The sequence below is a fragment of the Haliotis cracherodii genome, unplaced genomic scaffold (assembly GCF_022045235.1).
Source record: "Haliotis cracherodii isolate W230 unplaced genomic scaffold, xgHalCrac1.p SCAF_1, whole genome shotgun sequence".
Lineage (NCBI taxonomy): Eukaryota > Metazoa > Mollusca > Gastropoda > Lepetellida > Haliotidae > Haliotis > Haliotis cracherodii.
In genome coordinates, this window is record NW_027266264.1 from 2,849,580 (window position 1) to 2,875,742 (window position 26,163).

A 26,163-nucleotide genomic window follows, 5' to 3' on the forward strand; every position below is an offset into this window, starting at 1 on the left:
ATTTCTTGTGTCCCCCGCCGTGATATTGCTGGAATATTGCCAGTTTTCCCGAGGAGACAGATTAACAGGGGCCAGTTTTCCGTTTTCCTGGGTCTAAATGCTTAACATACATGTGGAATCGTGCCTGATCGAACCGTTTGATTAGACTTGTCAGCAATAATTACGTGTCTGGATACAACACAGGGTTACGTCAATGAAATCAGAAACTACATATTAATTTCTTTGTATTTGTAGTGTTGCTTCGACACGTCGAAACCCGTGTTCGATTCCCCACTTATATGCACAGTTTGCGGCTGATTTTTCTTTGCATCACGTGTTGATTTTTCGAGTGTAGTGCTTATATTTATTGGCGCTTCATACATTTTATATTTCACGCTCTGAGCCTGGGAGATTTTAAAGGTGCTTCAACTACTCCGTCGCAAAATGTTCCCCCCGAAACCAGACCAGCGAAACACTTCAAAGGCATTTTCTGATCAGAACCTTGAACTGGAGAGTACAAACTTACTTTCCGTTTTTAGATATTGCACAGCAATTTCTGCAAATCAATCTTCCGGGAGTACCCAGAGTATTACATCTCCAATCTGTTGTCATAACAAGGTGAGGTGAGGTGAAATTTGGTTTAACGTCGCGTCCAAGTTATTGCACTTATATTGCGACGTGCATGCACGTGTGTGTGTGTGTGTGTGTGTGTGTGTGTGTGGCTGCTTGTACTAGTCTGGACTGATGCCGATTTATAGTGCTAGCTCACTGAGATACCATGCAGCAGTTTAACATGAATACCCCACTCAGACACAGTATACTGACTCCGAGCCGACCAGTCCTTGTTTTAGCCCCTTAATGCCGAGCGCCAGACAAGGTAACAACAAGTACCATCTTTAACGTGTTTAGGTATGACGCGGCCGGGGATCGAACCCCGGAATTTCCGCTCTTCGGGCGAACCCTCTACCACTAGACCACGGAGGCGGTCCATAACACGAAGGGCGTACAAGTGACCCGACCTTCTGAAGTGCCGTGATTCGCTGAGCCGGCATCACACCCACATATGAGTGAGGCCCTAGGCTCGCCGAGATTCTTTTTCTATGTTTGTCTGCACCATACCCGCGATTGGGGGTTTAAAAAAACTTAGACCTGTATTACGGTTTTCCTCCCAAATCAAGCTGACACGTAATGCCTATTATCACAACTATATACTATAATAGAATGGTCAAATAACACAGTGTCATTGTATAATCGAGGATGGGCTTTGGGCGTCTTAGACAGATTCCATTGTTTTTTAAAAAAGGTTATAAAGCAAATTCATTAATTTTGCTGAACATTCAACAATTTATTGTGCCAATAAGCTCACGATATACATTTACGTATAACTTGGCATAAACTAAGACAGGTGATCACAACAGAACCAGATGTAATGGACAAAGAATGGATGGATTAAACAACAGACGAGGGGTGGCTGAACAGTTCTGAGCCTATAGTACACTCTAATAGTTTACATGAGTTACACTTTCCAGCTGCACTGGGACCATATACACAATCTGGCTGCACACTTCTGCGGGCACCAAAGCGAATAGGTATTGCCTGTTGATAAATATGGTCAAAATTGGCTTCCGCGCTGTCAGGTATCTCCAAATGAAGGGGCTAACTTCATTGTCATCCACACCGGCACGGTGTTACGTTTAGGGGATGATGTTCCTGCCTTTGCCGCTGTTAAGAGGTGGGAAGCAGAGTTCAGGTGGGGCCTTAAATATGATCCAAGAACTGCCACAACCATTGAAAGTGCTGTTAAAATACATGACATTATTTGGGTGATTCACATAGCCCCTATGATAGGCATCTCTCGTGAGAAGTTTCATCTCATTTTGATGAGTGATGTGTAACTAGGGATGAGGCTTGGATTCACCGCTATCAGCCAGAAACTACACACCAGTCCACGCAGGAGAAACATCTCAGGCCTTCCCCTCCTCCGAAGTAAAGAAATGTTCCATCAGCTGGCAAGGGGATGGTTTTGGTTTCAGGGATTCCAAAGGAAACCTACGGTTGGCCTACCTTCCGAAATGTCAGACCATGAATGGTAAATAGCATAATAGTATGCTAATCTGGCCAGGCAACTGCGAGAGAACATCAAGGTTAAACGTCGTGGAAAACTCGCTAAAGGTGTGTTCTCCACCAGGACGATGTACCTGAGCACAAATCTGACTTTGGCTTTGAACTCCTTGAACATCCTCCGTATTCATCAGATTTGGCACCGTCAGATTTCCATCACTTGCCAACAAGAAAGAACTGTCAAACATTATGTACATGATAATGACGTCATTTCTGACGTGGCGGACGTTTGACAGCACCCAGAGGAAGAATTCTACACCAATGGGATCCAGCCACATGAGCATCGTTGGCAGAAGTGTTTGGACCTCGGAGGGGATTGTTGAAAAATAATTAGCAACCACCTCTCTTGATCTATCATGTGACCTCTCTTTCAATCCATCATGTGATCTCTCCCTCTCTCTCAATCTATCCTGCAACCTCTCCCTGGATCCATTCTGTGATCTCTCTCTCTCTCTCTGTCTCTCTGTCTCTCTCTCTGTCCATCATAGTTAGACTCGGAACCCTATAGCCACCCCTCGTATATCGTTTTGTACATTGAGACGATGGCGGCGATTGGTCAATATTATAAATATGAAATACTCAAAGCAGCATGAATGGCAAACAAATATAAAGCAATGGAAACTCCATCAGCATAACAACCACTATAGGCATATGATAAGCATTGTAACATAACAAACATTTTCTATTTGGCGTGGGCTATTAAATAACTTACATATACAGCATCATTAAATTAAATATAACTTTTATAAATATAGATTCATATTAAAATATACAAATGAAAATCCCAAAAGGGAAGGATGAAATAAAAAATCCCCAAATCCTCTGTGTGACGACTCCCGGAATTGAGTGAGAGACATATACGTATGTACGTACGTACGTACGCTCATTCGGCAACACTATGCTAGTCATACGTATCATAACCAAGAGCTGAGACACCGGGAATGGCACACTGAATTTCATCAGTTCCTACACAAAGATACATCTGTCGTCCAGGGCCCTGTTGCACAAAGCGATCTTAGCGCTAAGGTGATCGTAACCCCCATACCTTAACATAGACTTGCGACAGTCATAGCGCTAAGGTTGTTTTGTACAACAGTACCAAGGGTCCTGTTGCACAAAGCTATGTTAGCTCTACGACTGCCGTAAGCCCATGTTAAAATATGAGAGTTAACATAACTTTACGCTAAAATAGCTTTGTGCAGCGGGGCCCAGACACACCCCGGTCAGACTGAGTGAACTTGATGCATAAAGTAGATCGCATCTTGAGCGACGGACATGCGTTTGTGGCCTACATAGGAATGTACATACTACTGGGTGACAATACAGTTAAACACGCATGGCATGTACGGCTTATGTAGATATACGTACATGACGTCAAACAAAGCTAAATCTGTGTGCTGGCCGAACATCGTATCACAGTCAGTCGCATGTACATCCAACATGTATATCAATTGTATCAATCAAATAAATACTGGATAAAATTACATCGTTTTTAAACTTATGGTTTGTATTCACAGATCTATACAAACACGGCTTGTAATGATATCGGACAGCCCTTTCAGGAGGGGAATGAAGTATTTCTAAAAAAATCATGCTATCATTTCATAATTAATATGCAATTTTAATCTTCATGGATTATCCAAATGTTTTACGAAAACACCCGGGCCCAAGCGTAAATTTGTATGGTCTTTGACATGAAGAATCAGATATACGTCATATACGTCAGATCTATTTCTGGTATCAGAATAACGGTATATACATGTACATATGATCAACCTAAATATATTTCTTCACTCGACTTGTTTCATATCCGCCGAAAACAATACCGACAGCTTGGATTATCGCAATGTTTTACGAAAACACTCGGGGCTCAAGTGTAAATTTGTATGGTCTTTGGCACCACTGATCTCTAATATCACGATCTTCGCGTTTGTCGAAGCAGGCCAATTTAGTGACATCAATCTCGAATACATTGACAACTGTGCAACTCACACACGTAGTCACGCACTCGTAGTGCAACTCTGTCGTAGTGCAACCCACACACGTGGTCACGCACTCGTAGTGCAGCTCACACACGTAGTCACGCACTAGTAGTGCAACTCACGTAGTCACGCTCTCGTAGTGCAGTTCACACACGTTCTCACGCACTCGTAGTGCTGCGCACACACGTAGTCACGCATTCGTAGTGCAGATCACACATAAAACACACATCAGTATCACAAACGCTATTAGTACTGATAACTGGCTATGCTAATAAACAGGCTGTACTGGACAGGTGCTGTCTTTGCCCAGATACTAGTCACACATCACACTGAAATCTCGAAATGGATGATAAAGAGGTACACTTAATTGGGCAATATTTGTGTGGAATCCAAAAGTTTTGAGCGTTTTTGTCAACTTTGTTTTGATTACAACTAGCACACTTGTTGACATAAATACTCAAATAGTATTTAGAAAAAAGCCTTGGTCCCATAATAAGTTGTTGTAGTCGAGGGTATCTACAAGTGGATCCGACGCCATGATAAATAGGATATACATATATCAAGGAGCTTGCCATCACTGGAATGTGGCCAGAGACGTGTGGCACGACACAAAGTCCACACAGTATTAACAACACCGCGCTCTGCATCCTCCGGGACAGTCGTCAGATGCTGGTACCGAAAACCCTGTTCCTTGATTCGGGAAATCATCGTTGCTGGAGACTTCAGATGTCCATGGTCTGTGGAGGTCGTCATCGACCTGGAGTATGGAATTAAATGCAATTAGAAACATTTCGGCATCAACAGTTTGCTGTTTGGAACAAGCATCATGCTGTTTGACTTACATTCATTTACCGAGGGGGTTACCCAATACAAGGGAGGTAACTCCAGCACTACTAACACTTGTCGGCCTTGCGTGTAGGACGACATGAAACTCCGTGGCTATGTCTAATGTCCAATTACACATTTCCCGGAATCATTTATGTACACAGTCAGGTGGGAGATACGGGTTGTAGCGTCAACGTAGTGTACTTTCTTGAAGTCAAAGGCGTACATACCGAAGACGAAACTGGCGGAAAAACTCCGTGTTTTCGCTTTCCCCCTTCTGCGAATGACTATCACACAATATGTCTGACGTGTGTCAGACATATGATAATCTATGATTCGTCATGGTTGTAACAGCTTATACAATGGCAGGGGTGGGTGTTTCTGCACATAGCCGCACGTTAGCAATTTAAATACAGTTTCTTTGTTTGCGCGATATCAAGGTGACTCAATTTAACATTCTGGTGAGGTTGATACATACTGGTTGGACGATACATCAACTCTATAATGTCACCCTTTAATAAATACAAAAAGCTCAAGTGAATACATGATACTACAAATTGGAGCACGTCTGACTCGATAAATCCACAAATCGCAAAATACAACGCAGGTTCAGTGAGCCAAGCGATCACTTTAAAAACCTGGCCAGTAAAATAATTTGGTCAAAATTGAAGGGCTTATTATGGACTTATTAATGGAGAAAAACATTTTTTGTTATTGTTTTCTTTTGATGGATATGCATGGCAAGTTAAGCATTTATCCAGTTCTCTGCTGAGCCTTCATGAACACGTTTTAAGTTTTTAGCTCGCTACAGTAATCCGCTTGTCTAACCGACACTGTGCTTGTAGCCAAATTTTAATTACTGTGCTTGGCCTATAAAAAGCTGTCGTAAAACCTGTAACATTCAACAACTCGACAACGTGGCCACATGCAATACAAACACAATTACCTGCACACATTGAATAGAGTAACCTCCCTTTGGCCTCGGCAATGTTTTTGTAGTGGTCGACGTGGACCACGTTTCTTGAGGATGGTGACGTCACTAACTGCTCCAGCTGCTTCTCATCATAATGGTTACCGGTAGCGACCACAATGACCCGGATGTTGGTGAATTTCGCTCTCCTTGCCTCAAGAATCGTCGGCCCTGGATTGTCAAGTAGATCGTCAACAAATATGACTGCAATTTTCTGAGATGACTTCCGTCCACCATAACGAGGCTTGAAGCTGTACCTCCTTAACTTTTGAATAAGTGGCTGAAGTCCTTTATACTCCACATTCTTCAAATGACGTTTGAATGCATGTGCATTATTGTACTGCGACAAGCCTATATCGGTGGTTTGGGAACAGGACTCTCGGATGATTCCGGCACGAGTCACGTGGTGTTTCAACTCCATCTCGCGGACTACGTCACCGATGAGGTCTTCGATCATGTGACTATGACGTCGACCAGTAGCACCGGAGTCGAACACAAACATGACGTCAGTGGCTGTGTCAAAGCTGCACGAGGCTGGAAGTAGGTGACATGCAATGAATGACCATGTTATAACCGTTGAAGAAGCTGTTGGAATGGATACAGTCTATTTTGGGGCGTAATAAAAATAGGTCGTTACATTAAGAATACTTCCTTCAGATCCTAGCAACGAGTTAAAAATGAAGAAGCATGTTGAGGCTAATTATAGACATTCTCAGTCTGTGACATGCACAAAATTAACATAAATGCCTCAAGAGACAGGAACAAACTGAGTAATCCACGTTAATTAACCTGTCTGACGCAAGGAGGAAGGAGACACTCACCTGGTTGATCCTTCATAAAGTTGTCGTGCACTGAAACAGACAAGAGAGGCAATTAATCTCGCGGTCTACACTATTTCTTAGGAGAGCCCTGAAGGGTGAAAGGAGATTAGACTTAATTTTTTGTTGTCATCGCTGGGCGTGTCAAACATAATTAGTCAATATGACCGGTATTAATATTGAGTTTGATTGACATCAGCTGTCGTTGTTGCTAGGCATGGCATCTCGGTGGTCTAGCACTATAAAATCGGCATTAGTCCTGATTAGTTCAAGCACACACACACACACGCACGCACGCACGCACATACACACACCTTTACTGCACTTGTTTGGAACTGGCGACTACGCTTCGAAACATTTTCTCGCATTAAAAATTTGATAAAATAGATTGTGTGGATTCAGTTTATAAAGCTCGTAACTGTCGTTCCCCCGTAAGCCTGTGTTACATTTTTCGAGTATAAATGATTAAAAAGCACTTTCCGACTGTCACTTTCTTTATCTGGTAAGCGACGCTCTGATTGGCCGGACGGAAGTACGATCTGACGTGACCCGTTAGTGGATGTCTTCAGATCTTTGTTCAGCGGTAGTGAGAACTAAGATCTAATTTTAAAAGAACTGTCTTGAACGCGACCTTAAACCCAATGCACCTCACCTCCTGAGAGCGATCGTAACTCCCACACTTGAACACAAACCTGTGATAGTCGTAGCCCGACGATCGCATTATGGAACGGCGCACAGGTCATTTAGCTAGGGTGAAGCTCAGTGAGTGAGTGAGTGAATAAAGGTTTACGTCCAAGTCAGCACTATGGAAGCCGCTATGAGATCCTCCAGCTAGTAACGATTCACGTCCTCGGAGTAGCCTCACACTTGAGAATTGGTATTTCCGGATGATCAGGGTTAGGGCTAGGGCTACTATTGGAATATATTCAAGCGAATGATAAGCAAAGGGAAGTGGCACTCGGAACACTAACGCGACACAAGTGCTGGGGTTCTATTCTGCACCAGAATCTCCGACGTTTAGCTCTCACCTATTTGGGTCCACTTTTAGGATCAGATTCAGAACACATACCTTGACAGGCTTTTATAGCGAGCAGGTCCTTGATGCTTGTTAAAGCTGTGTAGTCGTCCACTTGGAACACAAAGTCGTCGTCAGGGTTGCTGGCGATGTCGTTCAGCTCAAGTGTGTCAACAAACTGGCCAATGCCGATAGCAAAGAGGTAGATGCCTGCTTTGTGGGCACGCCGGGACTCCATGTATGTGTTCGACAAGTTCTTGGACTGGCCATCCGTCATAAGGATGGCAACATGAGCAACTTCCGGTCGGGCAATATCAGCGGCAAATGCGTGGTCGGTTAGAAACCTGTGAACACCAAGGCGACTGATGCGATTATTCGGGTGTTCCGTTTCTCAGATTAAGAACAGAAGAAAGCGATAGACTCTTTGTATTGTCCATTCGGACAAGTAGATAGTGATTCATAACATCGTAACACTTTAAATATCGACAAGTGTTCTCATATCACGATTGTAAATGAACAGGAGAATACCTTCCCTATTACTTTACAGAACGACCATGTATAGAATTTGGTTCCATATTTCGGTAATATACGTAAAATGACAGACAAATCAGGGTTTCTTCGTGTAAAATGGTATCAGAAACGAAATATGTCACTATGGGTCGGTAGAGAAACGGCGCCAAAAACAAATCCTCCTGAAAATGGCCGTTCCTGAGGAAAGAAGTCAGCAGTTCTCTCACCTGATGGCGCCACCTGTGTTTGTTCCGCCACCAGTGTAAGGAACCTTGTCGATCTGCTCTTCCAAATCACGGCGGTTCTGACTTCCGGTGAGAGGTATGATGGGATGAATGCCGTCGCTGAATGTGATGACGCCGACCCTGGTGCTGCCCTGGCCTAAGTCGAACTGACCGATCACTTCCTTGATGAAGTCCAGCTGCTTGTCGAAGTCAGGCCTCCATATACTGGAAGAGCTGTCCACGATGAAGTAGACGTCCGCCGGCTTCCCGCCACATCCTGCTGCAGACACAGACATGTTAGTCAGGTTCATCTGGACACCAACTTCTTCAACAACTGACGCTACTGCGTTCGATTATTAATATTCCTGGCCCGAGCCAATCGAGATTAACACATCTCTGGCAAACAGGGTTGACTAGGTTCCACCTGTGTTGGCTGAAGGGAAGTATATACATCGCATACGATGCAACCTCTTCCAAGTCCCTTCCTGGTGTTCCAAGCCGTGATGTTGCTGGGAGTAATGCTAAAAGCGGCGTAAAAACATACTCACTCTATTTGATGCATGTAAAAAACTGGGAAGTCCAAAATAACGCGTAGAAGCAAAATTATCATCAAAGTTGCATTATTGATGAAAAAGTATTTATGTCAGCAAGCGAAATCTAAATTTTCTTGAGGCATATCAGATACTATCAATACGTAGTTAATTATATCCAATAAAATAATTTCATTTACCGCTGAATCAATAATTGAAACTATTTAGCTTTAATGATACCGTCACTTGGCTTCTGACCAGAACACCGAACCCGAGGGTTTCAGTAGGTCTGGGCAACTCGGTAACCCATGTATGAAGTAAATCAGTAAACATGTGCTCACGTTGGTCAACACAGGTTCATCTGAGTCTTACAGGGGTTTTGAGATCGAAAGCGTACTCCATGAGCATGTCTGCATTGTTAGTGTACATCATCTGTCATTACTTTGAATTCAACTGCTTGATCATCTTCCCGAGGCAAGGGAGTTATCTGACTTTAAAAGTCCAGTTTCCACCCTTGCTGGAATTTCGTGGCTCGAACGTAGCGCCACTAGTTGCTATTTGGGTAATGTCCCTTCTATGTCCCTTCTATTGACCAATCAGATTCCACCTATCATATTACTTGCATTTGCTTCAAACAAAATGGCGGCGCCCAGTCAAGACGATCTGATCAATGATGAAGGTTCATATTGTTATTAAATAGGTCTTACCGAAGTGTATCAAATTACTTGAGCGTCTTGATTAAAACATAGGAAGATTAGGAAAATATCTGTCGACGCCAAGTTGACGGTACGCATGCATTGCAAATCCTGCAATCGACGCGAAGAAGCTGCTTCATTCACCACCACATCATGTACTACTACATTCACAACTACTTATAGCATCCTTCAGCACAATAACTGTTTTCTTAGAACTACTTCTAATAAAGTTTGTTCCATAGCGTATACTGTTATACATTTCTACCTACTTCATCGGCCAATTACCAAAAGAAATATTTTTTGTGCTTAGTCCTTTCTCCCTCAGTGACGCCACTGAGTAGAATTATATTTTCAAATGAAAATCGTCCTTGATTTTTTATGTTATTTCGAATATGATATTATCTTTAGTGATATTATCATGTTAATATCTCATCAACTGCTGGAATATCAATGATCAGGATTAATTAATTCATGTTTTTAGGAGTTCGCTTCACATGATCGAACGAGAGAGTCTAATTTCACCCCAAACCCGTTAGTGAAGTTAACCAATTAGGCCTTTGTGGGCTGTTATTCTGTATCTCATAGAAACTTGCTTCTCATTAGTAACGAACAGGTGTATAACTCGGAAAAATATATATGTGGGTGTGGTCTCATTTGGGTTATGTTTTTAGAATATTTATTATGATTCGTTCTGTGTAAAGCTTATCTTGCGTGATTAGCAGGATAACTGCTTTATATTTGATTTCACAAGCTAGGACGTTTTGACCCAATGTGTTCACCATATCTGACAACGTCCCTTTGTATTCAGTGCTCAGATACGCGACGAATTTGTGTGTCTGCATTGCCCGCCATGGACTTGAGACTTCAAATATTATAGCATGTGTGGAGGAATGTGTGTGACACATCTGCCTGTGGCGGTATTGTTATGTCTTCTCGCGCAGACTGAGACGTTCTGTATTTGTACTTCATCTATCCTCACAAAATGCCGATCAGAAAGTCAGGCACAGACAGAAGAGAAATGTAGTGTATGTGTATGTGTGTGTTTGTGTGTGTTTGTGTGTGTTTGTGTTTGTGTGTGTGTGGTTGTGTGTGTGTGTGTGGTTGTGTGTGTGTGCGTGCGTGTGTGTGTGTGTGTGTGCGTATGTGTTTGTATGTGTTGTGTATGATTGTATATGTGTATGAGTGCGTGTATGTCTGTGTGTGTTTGCGGCGTATGTGTGTGGTTGTTTTCGTGTGTATGTATGTGGTTGTGTGAGTGTGAAGATGTGTGGCGATGGTGTGTGTATGTGTATGTGTATGTGTATGTGTATGTGTAAGTGTTTGGTTTCGCGTGTGTGGGTATAAGAGCATCTTCCTGAGTCAAGAGCTTCCACTTGCCTTTTTATCAAAGTCTTTTTTCTTCTAGGCTTTGATACAGGCTAGTGGACACGCTTGCCTCGGGAAGTTGGCATGAGAGGAGATGGGGACATGTTTTTATCAATTGATTAATGACCCTTTGCTGTTTTTTAGATTGCAAATTAAACGATTTACAAAACTCAGGGAAACTTACTGTCTGGCTTTACAGAAGGTTCTGTCTTGCTCTGGTTGTTGCTGGGACCTGCAATATGGAAACACAAATGAGCGACACTGACATTTATATATTTCAGTCGTATCGAAACATGGGACAGCAACTAACACACATTTGCAATAATGATTTATTCAGATGACTGACGCACGCTTGTATCACCCAAACTAAACTAGTGAGCCAGTTTGGTTTATTGCCGCTTTGAACAGTATTCCATCTCTATCACAGCGTGTCAGACGTTTACCAATTTGGTAAAATCCACGAGAGCGGGTATAGTGCTGAGAAACCTAGAAACAATCAGAGCTAAATTGGATTCGAACCCACGATCACAGGCTCCTGGCTTGCCCAAGGGACGCCACCCATGCCCCCATTAATAAACAAATGTTGTCAACATCATTTTCATGGTGGATATACTACCCTGTGACAAACCCGCCTACTTACGCTCACAGGACATATGTTCCAGCGCCTCCTGTATGTTGGGGAGGGCGTTGTAGTTGTCCACCCGGAACACGTGTTTGTCCTTGGGGGTGGATCCGATACCCCGGAGTTCTCTGTCGTCCTTCCCCAGCCCCACCCCAATGGCGAACACCTCGATGCCGTCGCTGTGGGCCATGGATGCCTCCCAGAGAGTCTTGGTGAGGTTGTGGGAATAGCCGTCCGTGATCAGGATGATGACCTTGCCTGCAGAGTCACGGCCGCCGTTCTCCTTCTCGAACATCTTCGACCGGGCGTATTGAAGCGCTTCTCCTGTGGATAAATATGTTCGTGAATGGCGAAGGCAAAACATTTGAAGCGTGGTCCAAATGATGGCCGCTTATCCCAAACTAGACAAAAATGTGAAACATGCAAACATAAATACCAAAAATGATGTGGAGGTGTTATTAGTTAAATCTAGTAAAAGGATTTGGTATTCCTAAACCGCCCTCAAAGACCATTAGGTAAATGGTTCTAATGCTGTGGTCATTAAAATCCTGTCTTTGTCATGGTGGTCTGTAAGGGTAGTTGTGGCTGGGGCTGTACATGTATGGAGTATAATGATCAACACTGGCATTCAAATACAGCTGAGAGTTTATGTCGTCCTTCATCCAGCCTTTCTGCAACTCGTTCCTCTGGTTACCAACCGTTCCCGTCAGCATGGACTATTCAGGAACAAGTCTACCTCACAAATCAAACTTGATTGCTTCAAAGGAATTTCGTTTTTCTGAAATGTTATCTTGACGGTTCACGTACCAGGATAACACATTCAGTTGCAGTAGGAGTGTCATCACTGATTTGCTGCAATACGTCTTCACCTCAGTGATAACACCAGAGGAACGGGACAGACCATTGGCATCGCATTTCGCACTCTCTGACACATGCAACATGCGAAGGATCCGCTTGACTTCGAATACAACGCTCCACACCACCCTCAGTCTGTTGAATTTTCCATAAATCTCATGCAAGGGCATGCATCTCTCTCATCCCTATTGGTGGAACCATTGACAAGGTCAGCGGGATGATGCCTGCACCAGGGCAACCCTGGGGGTGGGGGTTGAAGCTGGTCATTGTGAGCTGCACTCCTTGGCTACTTGTGGCCATTTGAGCAGAACAGCCACTTCCCGTGTATGTACGGAGAGGCTGCATGTCATGACCCTTTGCGTAAAAGATAATTACAGAGTATTGAGTTTAAATTGTGGCTCCAGAGGTCAGTCGTACTGTTTTGATCTTATCATACAAAGGAAACTGCAGTGTAACAGGGAGGGTTTAGGTTGGCGTCGACAGTGGGTCGGGTGCCGGATGTGGTATGTGGGGTGAAGGAGGTCGGGGTGGAGGGTCGGGGGTGTCTGATGTTGGAAGGGGATGAGGAGGGACCAGGGCGGGTGAGGAGTGACAGGAAGATGGACTTCCCAAACGATGTACCCAAATTAGAATATCCCCCAAACTAGGTTTTATGCATGTTTTACTGTCACACAACCTACCCGTGTTTGTTCCTTGTCGTTCACCCAGGTAGGCAATTTCACCGATGGCGGTCTTCAACCCTTTCTTGGTCTGGTGTTCCTTCAGGTTGAAGTCCAGCCTCACGTCTGTCCCAAAGGTCATAATACCAACTCGGATGTTTTTGGGACCAACGGCAAATGTGTCCACTAACATCTGCACGAAGTCGAGTTGGGCGGCGAAGTCTTTCTCCCACAGGCTGACAGAGGAGTCGAGGACAAACACGACGTCGGCGACCTTCTCGTGACATTCGAGGTGATCTGTAAGTACACAGCATTACATCCTCAACTGGCGGCCCGAGTGAGTGAGTGAGTGAGTGATGAGCGACTGAGTGAGTGAGTGAGTGAGTGAGTGAGAGTTTGGGTGAGTAGGTGAGTGAGTGAGTAAGTGAGTGAGAGCGTTGGTGAGTGAGAGTGTGCGTGAGTGAGTGAGTGTTTACAGGTCAGTTTGCAATACTTCATCAATCTCACACGAATGGACAAAAAGATTGAGTTTCGCTCATGTATCCCTGTGGGGAATAAAACAAGGAGTTTAATCATTAGGCTTCCGCGCAGCCGAATCAACTTTAGAAATGAAATGAGATGTAGGATAAAAAAGGTTAGAAAAAATACCATTCGTTTATTGATTCACCAATTCATTAATTTAATATTTAGTGATTTACTTGTATTTCACATTTGTATTCATTTATTTGTATATTTAAAAAATCAGTTCATCTTTTTATTTGTTTCTATTTCTCTTTAATGTCGGTACAAAAGTTGCACTTAATGATACATCACCATTTATGGGTACTATTGTTTTTGCACTGATCACCCTTCCAGTCACGTGACAAGTGCATAATGTCCCCCATCCCCAAGCTCCGAACATCAGGCGATGTGGGGGAGTGCAGGGCGTGTGTGTGGGGATTGACATTAATATAAACAATATGTGTTTATACATACATTGTTCGGGTTATTGTACTGGCTGTGCGTGTGGGAGGGAAACTGTCACATTTGGTCAACTGCCGAACCTATCAAGATCCCCGGTTCTCCCAGGCGGTGAGGTTATACCACTGTTGGTGTGCAGCTCGCATTGCATGCTGGTAACATGAGCTACTTTTGAACAGATACATGTAACCCCAATACAAACTAAACAACACAATGAAATAGACCGTTTGTGGGCGTATTACGAATTGATACTGTACCTGAGTATTTGAACACCGCTCTGGCTTAACATTCTTTCTTTGTTAGTAGTTTAACGCCGCACTATATGATGGCAGTCTGTAAATAATCGTGTCTGGACCAGAAGATCCGGTGATTGATAGCATGGGCATCGATCCACGCAATTGGGATGCGATGACATGTATCAACCAAGTCAGCGACCCTGACCACCCGATACCGTTCGTTGCCTCTTACGACCCGCATGCATGGTCGCCTTTTACTGCCAGAACTTGTTGTTGAAGACATATTCCAACCCGGATCTTCACGGGTTTCTAATGCTGAACAAGAGACTGGGGTGGCCGACGTATACCTTTCTTTAGGGTCTTGAGGAAAAGTTAAAAACAACTTCATGAAAAACCCTTATCAGTTTATACAAGGATTGAAACAACGTCATGAAGCATCGGTGCATCACCACACAGCAGCTGAGTATCGTTCCGGTTAGCTATTTATCGACACCAAATGATTAAGTATCCATAAGTGAGTGAGTAGGGTTTAGAGCTGCTTTGAACAGTATGTTTATTACGGCGTGTCAGCTTGATGTGGGGGAAAGGCGAAGTGATGCAGGTGTCAGATGTTTACCACTTTGGTGAAACCCACGAGTACTGGTATAGTGCTGACAAACGTAGAATCGTCATCGGGGCGAACCGGGATTCGAACAATTATAGGTTCCTTGCATGCCCAAGGGACGCAACTCTGCACAGCGAATTACAGCGCCTTAGACGACTGCCCCCGCCCCCTTTCAACCCCTGTCCTCCATAAATTTTAGGTTGACATGTAAAACTGTACAACACTTACAACCTCCTCGTGTCGTGTACATAATGTCCCAAGCCATTGTCTTATCATTGTGTCGAATGTATTATATATGATTAGTTTACGTGTACAGTTTCGCGGTTTTATTATCGAGATATGTATAGCTGCATAGTGTATCGTTACAGCTCCATTGCTTCATGAACTTTCATTGCAATTATCAGGTGCTTTACAGCCGAGTTTTCGGTATATCCTTACTTCGTATTTGGAGCTCTCTGCGCGGTATATTGGTCGTGGGTCCTACTCATTGAGTGATGGCTAAATGAATACCTTTCATGTCATCGATGAGAGAGTTCTTAGCTTTTAGAATTCAAACACGATATCGCATGACTAATCCAGTTGAATCATGTGAATACATGATTCAAAACAGTTCAGCCAACGTTTGCCAAGAACCTAACTACAGTCAAGCTTGGATATACCGCTGTATGGAACGTTTAAAAGAAATAACCTGTGCGTTAACAAAACACTTAAATACAATAACCGTAATATATATGATAATATATGTTCGTTATATCTGAACTATTTATTACTAATTAATGAGTGTAATGACATTACACTTTAACATTCGGATGAGTCGAGCATTTTTAAGGACCCTTCTAGTTTGACGCATTGTTGTTTGACGGTTTATGAAGGTGATTGTTCTGCCAAACGGGGCCCTGCCCTGATCGAGAGAGGAATATTACACTTTGTCGTATCTTTATTCGATATTACATCACGATTAAAGAAGATATTATATTTGTTTAGATAAAACCTTTGCCCTTTATAACCAAAATAATTCCCCACAATTACTCAAAACACATTTCAGCAAACCATATCTGCCATTGCAAGCTTCTCCCTCACCCCAAGCTTGAGTCACAAGTGATATCTCGGTTTTAGCGCTCTTCAAATCGATCACATATCCTCGGTGACGAGTGAAAACATTATCGCTCGGTCTTGAATTATGTACTAGTTTCCTGACAAATGACGATACTTCTCGTCATCTGCTGATTAATGATGACTAGTTGGGTAAATGTGCTGTAGCTCACGGGGAACATGTGGATATATACACTGTTATCTCCATGACATTGATAAGAGAATCAGTCCTGTAATCTAGTGGGAAGTACATACGCAGTTTGGGCTGGGGGAATCCCCATAATTCCCCAGTAAGTATATAGAGGGCTGTCTTGAGTGGCCATGATCTCCTTGAGTCTCTATGTGTATTCCGAGTGAGTGAGTGAGTGAGTGAGTGAGTGAGTGTGTGAGTGAGTGAGTGTGTGAGTGCGTGCGTGCGTGCGTGCGTGCGTGCGTGCGTGAGTGAGTGAGTGTGTGAGTGAGTGAGTGAGTGAGTGAGTGAGTGAGTGGAATCAAACCCAGTTTGCAGCGTGAAGGGTCAACCCTATAACCACTAGGCTACCCCACCAGGCCATAACGGACACTAACCTTTACGTTATATCTTGAATATCATAATGAAGTACCTTATGTTCCTTATCAAGTGGCTTCAGAAAACAGGGTTGACGTGAATGTTGGAGTCTTGAAAAACTTTTATAGCTTTGAAGAAGTGGTTTCACTCTGGTAAGGTTTGGCTCTCGGGTCGTATTTCGACATCTCGCGAGTACAATTGCCCTTTGTTTTAATGAAACCGCACCGAGCAGTTCTTGTAATATGAACATTCGCTGATAAAACTGTTACATGATGCAAAGCCTATCCGTTCGGGCGAGAGCAAACAACGTGATAAGAAAATCAGTATAAACAAATGTTATCCAGTTGAAATATTTCCTGGTTTTTGTCAAGCACTGTTACACGGGTCGTTTCGACAATTTCATTGCGAGGAGAATACCATTTCATCCCTATCACTCACCATGGCTCCAGCAGTGATGAATAATACAGATGTCTGAGCCTATTGAAGAGACAACGTTCATTTCCCAATGCTTGTTCAGATAGATCGGATCAGGTTACAATTGCTGATTTAGTGGTACCAGGAACACCCACGCCCAGGAGGTGTGCTCAGTGGGGTCAGGTGGCCCGACACAGTCGCATGTCCTAGACGTGTGTTCAGTGGGGTCAGGTGGCCCGGCACAGTAGCATGTCCTAGACGTGTGCTCAGTGGGGTCAGGTGGTCCGACACAGTAGAATGTCCTAGACGTGTGCTCAGTGGGGTCAGTTGGCCCGGCACAGTAGCATGTCCTAGACGTGTGCTCAGTGGGGTCAGTTGGCCCGGCACAGTAGCATGTCCTAGACGTGTGCTCAGTGGGGTCAGGTGGTCCGACACAGTAGCATGTCCTAGACGTGTGCTCAGTGGGGTCAGGTGGCTCGACACAGTCGCATGTCCCAGACGTGTGCTCAGTGGGGTCAGGTGGTCCGACACAGTCGCATGTCCCAGACGTGTGCTCAGTGGGGTCAGGTGGCCCGACACAGTAGCATGTCCTAGACGTGTGCTCAGTGGGGTCAGGTGGTCCGACACAGTAGCATGTCCTAGACGTGTGCTCAGTGGGGTCAGGTGGCCCGGCACAGTAGCATGTCCTAGACGTGTGCTCGGTGGGGTCAGGGTACCCGACACAGTAGCATGTCCTAGACGTGTGCTCAGTGGGGTCAGGTGGCCCGGCACAGTAGCATGTCCTAGACGTGTGCTCAGTGGGGTCAGGTGGCCCGGCACAGTAGCATGTCCTAGATGTGTGCTCAGTGAGGTCCGGTGGCCCGACACACCAGCATGTCCTAGACGTGTGCTCAGTGGGATCAGGTAGCCCGACACACCAGCATGTCCTAGACGTGTGTGATTCCAGTAAGTGAGGGAGGTGCGTTTATCGCCGCTTTGAACAGTACTCAATTACAAGGCGTGACAGCTAAAGTGTCTGCGAGGAGGTTATTCTGGTGTGATCCCTCGGGTAATCAATAACTAGTTATTTCTGTACTCGATAGGTCAGAGAACAGTCAGTATTTTGGCCGACGTGAAACTGTTTGTTTCGAGCTTCTCTGCACGTACTCGCGTTACTATAACATAGTTGGATAGTTGCCTCAAGATACATCCACACCCACCTGTCATTGTGGCCACCCCGTGTCCAAACTTCAAGTACGTAGATCTGATGATCTTACTTCAAGAACGTTGATCAGATGATCTTACTTCAAGAACGTAGATCTGATGATCTAATTTCAAGTACTTAGATCTGATGATCTAACTTCAAGAACGTAGATCTGATGATCAAACTTCAAGAACGTAGATCTGATGATCTAACTTCAAGTGCGTAGATCTGATGATCTAACTTCAAGAACGTAGATCTGATGATCAAACTTCAAGAACGTAGATCTAATGATCTAATTTCAAGTACGTAGATCTGATGATCTAACTTCAAGTGCGTAGATCTGATGATCTAACTTCAAGAACGTAGATCTGATGATCAAACTTCAAGAACGTATATCTGATGATCTAACTTCAAGAACGTAGATCTGATGATCTAACTTCAAGTACGTAGATCTGATGATCTAACTTCAAGTACGTAGATCTGATGATCTAACTTCAAGTACGTAGATCTGATGATCTAACCTCAAGTACGTAGATCTGATGATCTAATTCTAAGTACGTAGATCTGATGATCTAGTAGGCCACTGATTTGTTATAGAGTGTATCTAGTTTCCTCAGTTCAGTATCAGATAATAAAGTTGACACTCTATTTTAAAAGATAGAAACTTAGTCTGTTTATGCGGCTCAACGCAAAAGAGTTACACGGAAAGTTATTTTTCAAAAGAACACACAAAAGAACTATATATTATATCCTGTATATGTCAAATGGTATTGGCTTCTGATAATTAAACTGTCTGAATGATTTACCTTCTATAGATAACACGCACCACCACTCACAATCTCAACAAAACCCGATTCCCCAGGAACCTTTAACTTTCAAATGACACTCACACACTCAGTGCAAAAGGATTTAAATATCACTACTCAAGTGTAGTCTTTCTCCAACGGTGTTAATATACACGAGGGGTATAAGTAGGTCAAGTGCAGTCACGTTCACTGGATTATTAATCGCTAAAAGATAAAATACGAAAAATGACCTAAATTATTTCCTTTATGGGTGTAATAAAAGCCCCCCCCCCCCCCCTAAAAACCAAACACAAACACAATAAATAATGAAAAAAAAAATTGAAAAAAAGTTTCAAGCAGACATTTGAGATCCCTCGCATGTATTCACTATGCCGAGAGTCAATGGTATTGCAGGTGTTGTCAATCTCTGTCTGAATAAGTGAGTGAATATAGTTTTACGCCACTTTTAGCAATATTCCAGCAATATCACGGCGGGGACACAAGAAATAGGCTTCACATGTCTAGATAAGGGAGCCAAGCGGCCTGAGCTGGCCATGTTGTGCACAGAGCGTCCATCAGAAACTTGGCTCGGCGTGGTTCTATTGTCACACATTGTGTGTGATTCATAACCTTTAACCCGAGAGACGTAATGACAGCGTGACATACGCTTAGGGCTGAGACCATAGGTTACCCCCGTCACTTGTTTGCCTGCGCAGGTAATAACGGTTTGACGTCATCCATATTGACGTTGCGGACAGGATGTCCTTCAGGTGTGTTTTACTTTGATCGTCTTCCTGATGAAGTGACCATGACCTTGAGCAAAGATTTATGTTTGTGGCCATGACCTTGAGGAAAGATTTATGACTCAAGGATGTGAGAATTCGATGCAAAACGAGTCAGTATATTTCAGTGAATACGTTCCAACGCTACAGGACAGTGTGTACCTATCGGGATGACACGGGACATGACTGAACTGGCAAAACGAGCCCTGTAAAAGTCACGAAAAGACATGTCATGGTGTAAATAAACACACGTCCTACTTCCTCCTATAATTCCGAGAACTGAACTGAAACTAAGGAATCTACACAGAAATTTACCCGGCAGCCACCCGTGACCTTGACCCGCCACGCTATTCAAACACAGGCAGCCAACAGGACGCTCGTGTAATACCAAGAGAGTATGTTATAATCCATCGTAAATCACGGACATAATTTTGTTGACGCACACACTATCAAATCATAGATGTCAACAGAGTTAGCATTACAGACATACTTTGAGTATCAGTTAAAAGAGTAGAACATTCTGTTGTGTTTGTAATTTAGAAGTAATTTCACTGATAAAATAATCACGTAACATTGCTCTCACGTATGATTTTCTTTTGACAAGAAAACAGGTTTGGTGGTTTGGAGACTGTTGAGGTCGTCTTAGACAGATCATGTTGTTAGTTTTGTGTGTCGTTTCCGTGTTTTACAGATAATGTTGTTGGTTTTGTGTGTAGAGGCCCCGTTAGACAGATAAGGTTGTTTTTTGTGTCTTGAGGTGTTAGGTGGTCATTTTGGGGTCTATTGAGAGCGTGTGAGGCCGTTGTGGGGTTTACTGATTCCAGCTATTTGACGGCAATCTGGACCAGACAATCTAGTGATTGATATCATTAGTGTCGATCTACGCAATTGGGATAGGATGACATGCATCAACCAAGTCAGCAAGCCTGACCACCCGATCCCGTTAGTCGCCTCTTACGCCAAGCATAGTCGCCTCTTACGATCAGTATTCCCGGAGAAAAACACATTGAAAGTCAATGTTATTCTGTTCTGTGTCGAGCAGTTTTTATGAATACAGCTAAACATGTCCCTATATTATATATGTCCAATTTGCTACCCCCTTTCCCCCTCTCTCTCTCTCTCTCTCTCTCTCGGGAGGACCAGGTTAGACTAGACCTCTAGGCGAGAAAACTTCTCCTACCTGTTATCTTCTCCGCGTGACAGCCGACCTGGAATGAGAAAAAGTGTTGAATATTAAATGTATGGATGAATAGAAGAAGTCACCTTTATTCATGTTTTCTGTCACTGTATTGCAGGGATATTACCACTCACTGCATAGTTCAGATCCACATATCTTTTAACAATTTTCTCGCCCATGGAATCAGTCCTTGAAAACTCATTCTTATGTCAAATACATTTCTCGCATATGGTGAAACGTGTAAAACCCGAGACAATCGACAGATCCAGTTACCCGAAGCTCGACTGAAGTGTCTGTCCGAAACTTAGTGTAGATAAAGAATGTGTCGGGACCTTAATGTTACTTCGTCATAAGCGATATATCGAGTTAAAGGGGTTCACGTGGTTTAACAGTGGTGTGTGTGTGTTCGTGCTGGGGATTGTACCATTTCAGCTTTGAGTGTACATTGAAATGTAATCGTTTGTAATACATATTCAGTTATAAAATGCTGAAAGACTAGAACTAGTTGAATTTCAAAAGTCACCTTGGCAAATGTAGTCTGTAGATGCCTCGAATACCGCTGCAATGTTTGATCGTGACACAACGTTGATGTTAAACTCTATATCCCTGAAGTCCGGGTAATAAGTGGTTATATAATAAGAACCTTATCAGTCGCGACGCACACATCGACAGAAATAATGAGACTGACTGCGTTTACTTTCTTCTGCTGTTTGCCTTGCGTCTAGAATCGACTCGAGAAAATAAACACACTCAGTCGACGACTTTTATTCGTAGCATGTTCCGTGTTAAATGTGACATGCAAGGTGAAGGTCGAATGCACATATCTGTCAAACCAAAGGGTGTAAACTGTTGGCCATGTACCGGGGAGCGAAATGAGAAATATTCAGGCTGATTATGTTATACATTTCATTTCTAAAGGCGTTCTAACACTAGGCCACCCACTGAGGACAACATCAGTAAGTGGGACATCATTGACTTCATGTACGTCAGTTCATAATTGTGGACGCAAGTGCAGTGTCACAACCTGCAGTAGATGACAAGTATTTCACTTCTCTTCATAATAAGCAAGCATTGGTTATGGTCTGTGATGACCTGTGATAGAGCTTTGTGTGTTGGTCTGACAATGAGATCTGGGTGTGGTTGAGATGTGTGCTCTATATATACCTGCTGGGTTATATTGAGATAACCTGGGTAGATTACCCTGTGCAAATCGTTTTGTGTGACAGAAAATGATATACTTATATTTCAGAGGGACCAGTCCATGTCGTCTGATCTATTTCCGATGAGACTTGACATATATATATATATATGTACGGCGTGCTTTCCTGGTTATACAGGCCTTTACCAGTATATATTTATCAGTAGCGCTTATTCGCCTATCAGGGTCTTTAACAAATAACCGTTTATGATTTTCATGACTAAATACCCGAAACTAGGATATATGTTTATTAATGTACAAATGATTATCATGTGTGCTCAAGCGATTATGGTTAATTATTCATTCACATTACATCCATAATCAATCTTAACTAATATTGTTTGTTAAAAGGCTAATTTGTTGGGGTCGTCATCTATTGAATTAATCCACCCTAACCCAACGAAAGCACACACGTACACCGACACACATACACGCACACATACACGCACACAGACACATACACGCACACAGACACATGCACGCATACAGACACATACACGCACACATACACATACACGCATACAGACACATACACGCATACAGACACACAAACACACACAGACACGCACACAGACACATACACGCACACATACACGCATACAGACCCACAAACACACACAGACACACAAACACACACAGACACATACACGCACACATACACGCATGCAGACACACAAACACACACAGACACACAAACACACACAGACACATACACGCACACAGACACATACACGCACACATACACGCATACAGACACACAAACACACACAGACACACAAACACACACATACACATACACGCACACATACACATACACGCCCACAGACACATACACGCACACATACACGCATACAGACACACAAACATACACAGACACACAAACACACACAGACACATACACGCACACAGACACATACACGCATACATACACATACACGCACACAGCCACACAAACACGCACACAGCCACACAAACACACACAGAGATATACACGCACACAGACACATACACGCAACTCAGACACACAAACACACACAGAGATATACACGCACACAGACACATACACGCACACAGACACATACACGCACACAGACCCACATGCAAACAGACACATACACGCACACAGACACATACACGCATACAGACACATACACGCACATAGAGACATACACGCACACAGACACATACACGCACTCAGACACATACACGCACACAGACACATACACACATACAGACACATACACGCACATAGAGACATACACGCACACAGACACATACACGCACACAGACACATACACGCACACAGACACATACACGCACACAGACACATACACGCACTCACTGTCTCTGTCAATCTTAAGCCTCGTGGTGTATCCAGCCTCGATGTGTTCGTCACTTCAGATGTCTTAGTAACAACCTGAGTCATATAGGCATAGTTGACCTGTGAAGTAATAGCATGAAACAATTGTATACACTTCAGCGGTCCTATATCCGCCACAGTGAAGTGTCGAGAGATACCAACCATGCCACGACAACCTCCGTAATTCACTGACTAAGGCCGAGCAGGGTTGTACAAAGGCGAAGGACATTTTGATATGAAGACGGTCGTTTTATAGTTATGTAAATCACTTGCTCGGCGAAGTTGTTTTGAAAACCGTATAAAAAAGGGCTGATAAATTGACTTAAACCCTATTGAGAGAGACTGTCGGTACATCTAACGATGTTATAATTGTGCATCTAACGATGTTTTAATTGTAAGAACGAGAGTCTGAACTGTCATCGATCAAAGTATGTGCATTGACATTTCATATCGATCATGACAGGGACATTCCAGCACGCTCTATTAATATGCTTCTTATAACCATTTAATGTCACCTTACTCCAACCTTGCAATCACGCACATTTAATGTCAATACGAGCTGGTGTTATCCTGAAATCAATAACGTGCCAACAAGGCATGGCCCCCAACCATGTTCAGTGTGTCTATGCACTGAATCATCGGATTCCAGTTACCCAACTGGTGAGTGGAGACGATGTTACAGTGGAACCGGTATCTACACAAAGCTCCAATATCTGCACTCCGTCTGTCTCGAACTATGAGTACTCTGTTTGTCTCGAACTTTTGGTAGGATAACATAACTTCTACTGCCATAATGACTTTGCGTTTCACCATATAGCATTTAAAGCTCTCAGATGAAGACCATATGCTAAGATCGTCAACACTTTCAGTGACACGCCATGAAAGCAGATCATCAACACTTTCAGTGGCACGCCGTGAAAGCAGATGGTGAACATCTTCAGTGACAGGCCATGAAAGCAGATGGTGAACACCTTCAGTGACAGGCCATGAAAGCAGATGGTGAACACCTTCAGTGACAGGCCATGAAAGCAGATGGTGAACACCTTCAGTGACAGGCCATGAAAGCAGATGGTGAACACCTTCAGTGACAGGCCATGAAAGCAGATGGTGAACACCTTCAGTGACAGGCCATGAAAGCAGATGGTGAACACCTTCAGTGAGAGGCCGTGAAAGCAGATGGTGAACACCTTCAGTGACAGGCCATGAAAGCAGATGGTGAACACCTTCAGTGACAGGCCATGAAAGCAGATGGTGAACACCTTCAGTGACAGGCCGTGAAAGCAGATGGTGAACACCATCAGTGAGAGGCCGTGAAAGCAGATTGTGAACACCTTCAGTGACAGGCCATGAAAGCAGATGGTGAACACCTTCAGTGACAGGCCATGAAAGCAGATGGTGAACACCTTCAGTGACAGGCCATTGTGCAATTAAATGCAATGAAACTTCTGACAGAGGCCATACAAAGCAACCGAAACCGAAAATAGAATACCAGGCTTATATACAATCACCTTATCAGAAGTCTCATGCAAGACAACTCAATATCACAACTGAGGCACTGCTCTCTCCCTGCATACATATATAGCTGCTCTTGTATCGTAATATAGGCCTCAAACTGTAGCAGGTGAAACAGATAACGCAACTCACTGCATTGTCTGAACAACTCCAGTCAAACCAGCTACATACTTGCCTAGCCATTAAATAGTCTGTACGACAGGTCAGTGCGCTCTGAGATGTCAAGTCTCGTCAGCCGGCGTCGCGAGCAGGTATATATGTATATATAGGTAGGTAGGTAGGTAACGTTTACTTACCTTGAGGGTTAAGGCAAGAGCGCAGACCTGTAGCACAGACCACATCATCAGTTTCCACAGTTTGGCGATGTAAGTGTGTCGCTCACAGAGTGTCGAGTCCGACTGGAGAGGGGCTATCCACACCTGTCTTTAAATGTAGGGTTTTCTCATCCTAGTTTCCGCTTATAGCTGCTCGGCTCCCGCCACAATGAGTAAGGCGGTCTCAACCGTGACGCAAACCAACTCTCGTTGGCTATACGCCAGCATAGTACTACCGCCATATTCGGATCATCGACGTCACTCAGCCAATCAAAATAAAGGTCAAAGGTCGATGGATTTGTTATGAATGAACAGTACGGCCAGTATCTGACCCAAATGTTCAACATTTGCATTGCTTTGGCGTGACGTGACCAAGACACGATAATATTGACATATTGACTACTTGTTTTCTTCTCAAACACTTGACAGTACCTGAGATTACTGATTACAACTTAGGACCCACGGAACGTAAGATATTTCCGCTTATAGTGTGGGGGACAGGTATATTTGTCTACTCTTATTTAATCGAGATGACGGATAGCGAAATTAGGGCATCTGCTGTCAAACAGAAAACGAAAATCTTGTGGTGACTATATTTCCGCTTCGGTGTCCCAGCTTCAGGTGGGTTGTGTGGGCGGGCTCTTACCTGTGTTTACCTGTAATTACCTTTTACCTGGCTTCAAGGAGCAGGTGAGAAACCACAGCATGTCTACTCACCTCGACCACATAGAGACAACTCCATCGTGGTTGGCACTGTCACGTACAGCAGTGGGTTACAAGGGGCGACAGTTTTAAAGAGACCACACGCACGTGGCCCCGTATTATATTG

General features: G+C 43.6%; 1 protein-coding gene across 2 annotated transcripts; it reads right to left on the reverse strand.

Annotated features, from left to right (window-relative positions):
• Positions 1–1,335: 1,335 nt before the first annotated feature.
• LOC139471421 (cartilage matrix protein-like) lies at positions 1,336–25,517 on the reverse strand. Of its 2 annotated transcripts, none has more exons than XM_071253797.1 (10): positions 25,317–25,517; positions 20,954–20,981; positions 13,192–13,467; positions 11,675–11,980; positions 11,219–11,266; positions 8,448–8,721; positions 7,765–8,054; positions 6,699–6,728; positions 5,854–6,411; positions 1,336–4,839 (listed from the first exon to the last, which is right to left on the reverse strand). In XM_071253797.1, the coding sequence occupies exons 1-10, from the start codon at positions 25,362–25,364 to the stop codon at positions 4,832–4,834; spliced, it is 1,866 nt and encodes a 621-aa protein (XP_071109898.1). In that variant the 5' UTR covers positions 25,365–25,517; the 3' UTR covers positions 1,336–4,831. The 2 variants fall into 2 exon arrangements, with proteins under 2 accessions (XP_071109898.1, XP_071109889.1); XM_071253788.1 differs by having other exon boundaries at positions 8,448–8,724.
• Between the last annotated feature and the right edge of the window lie 646 nt (positions 25,518–26,163).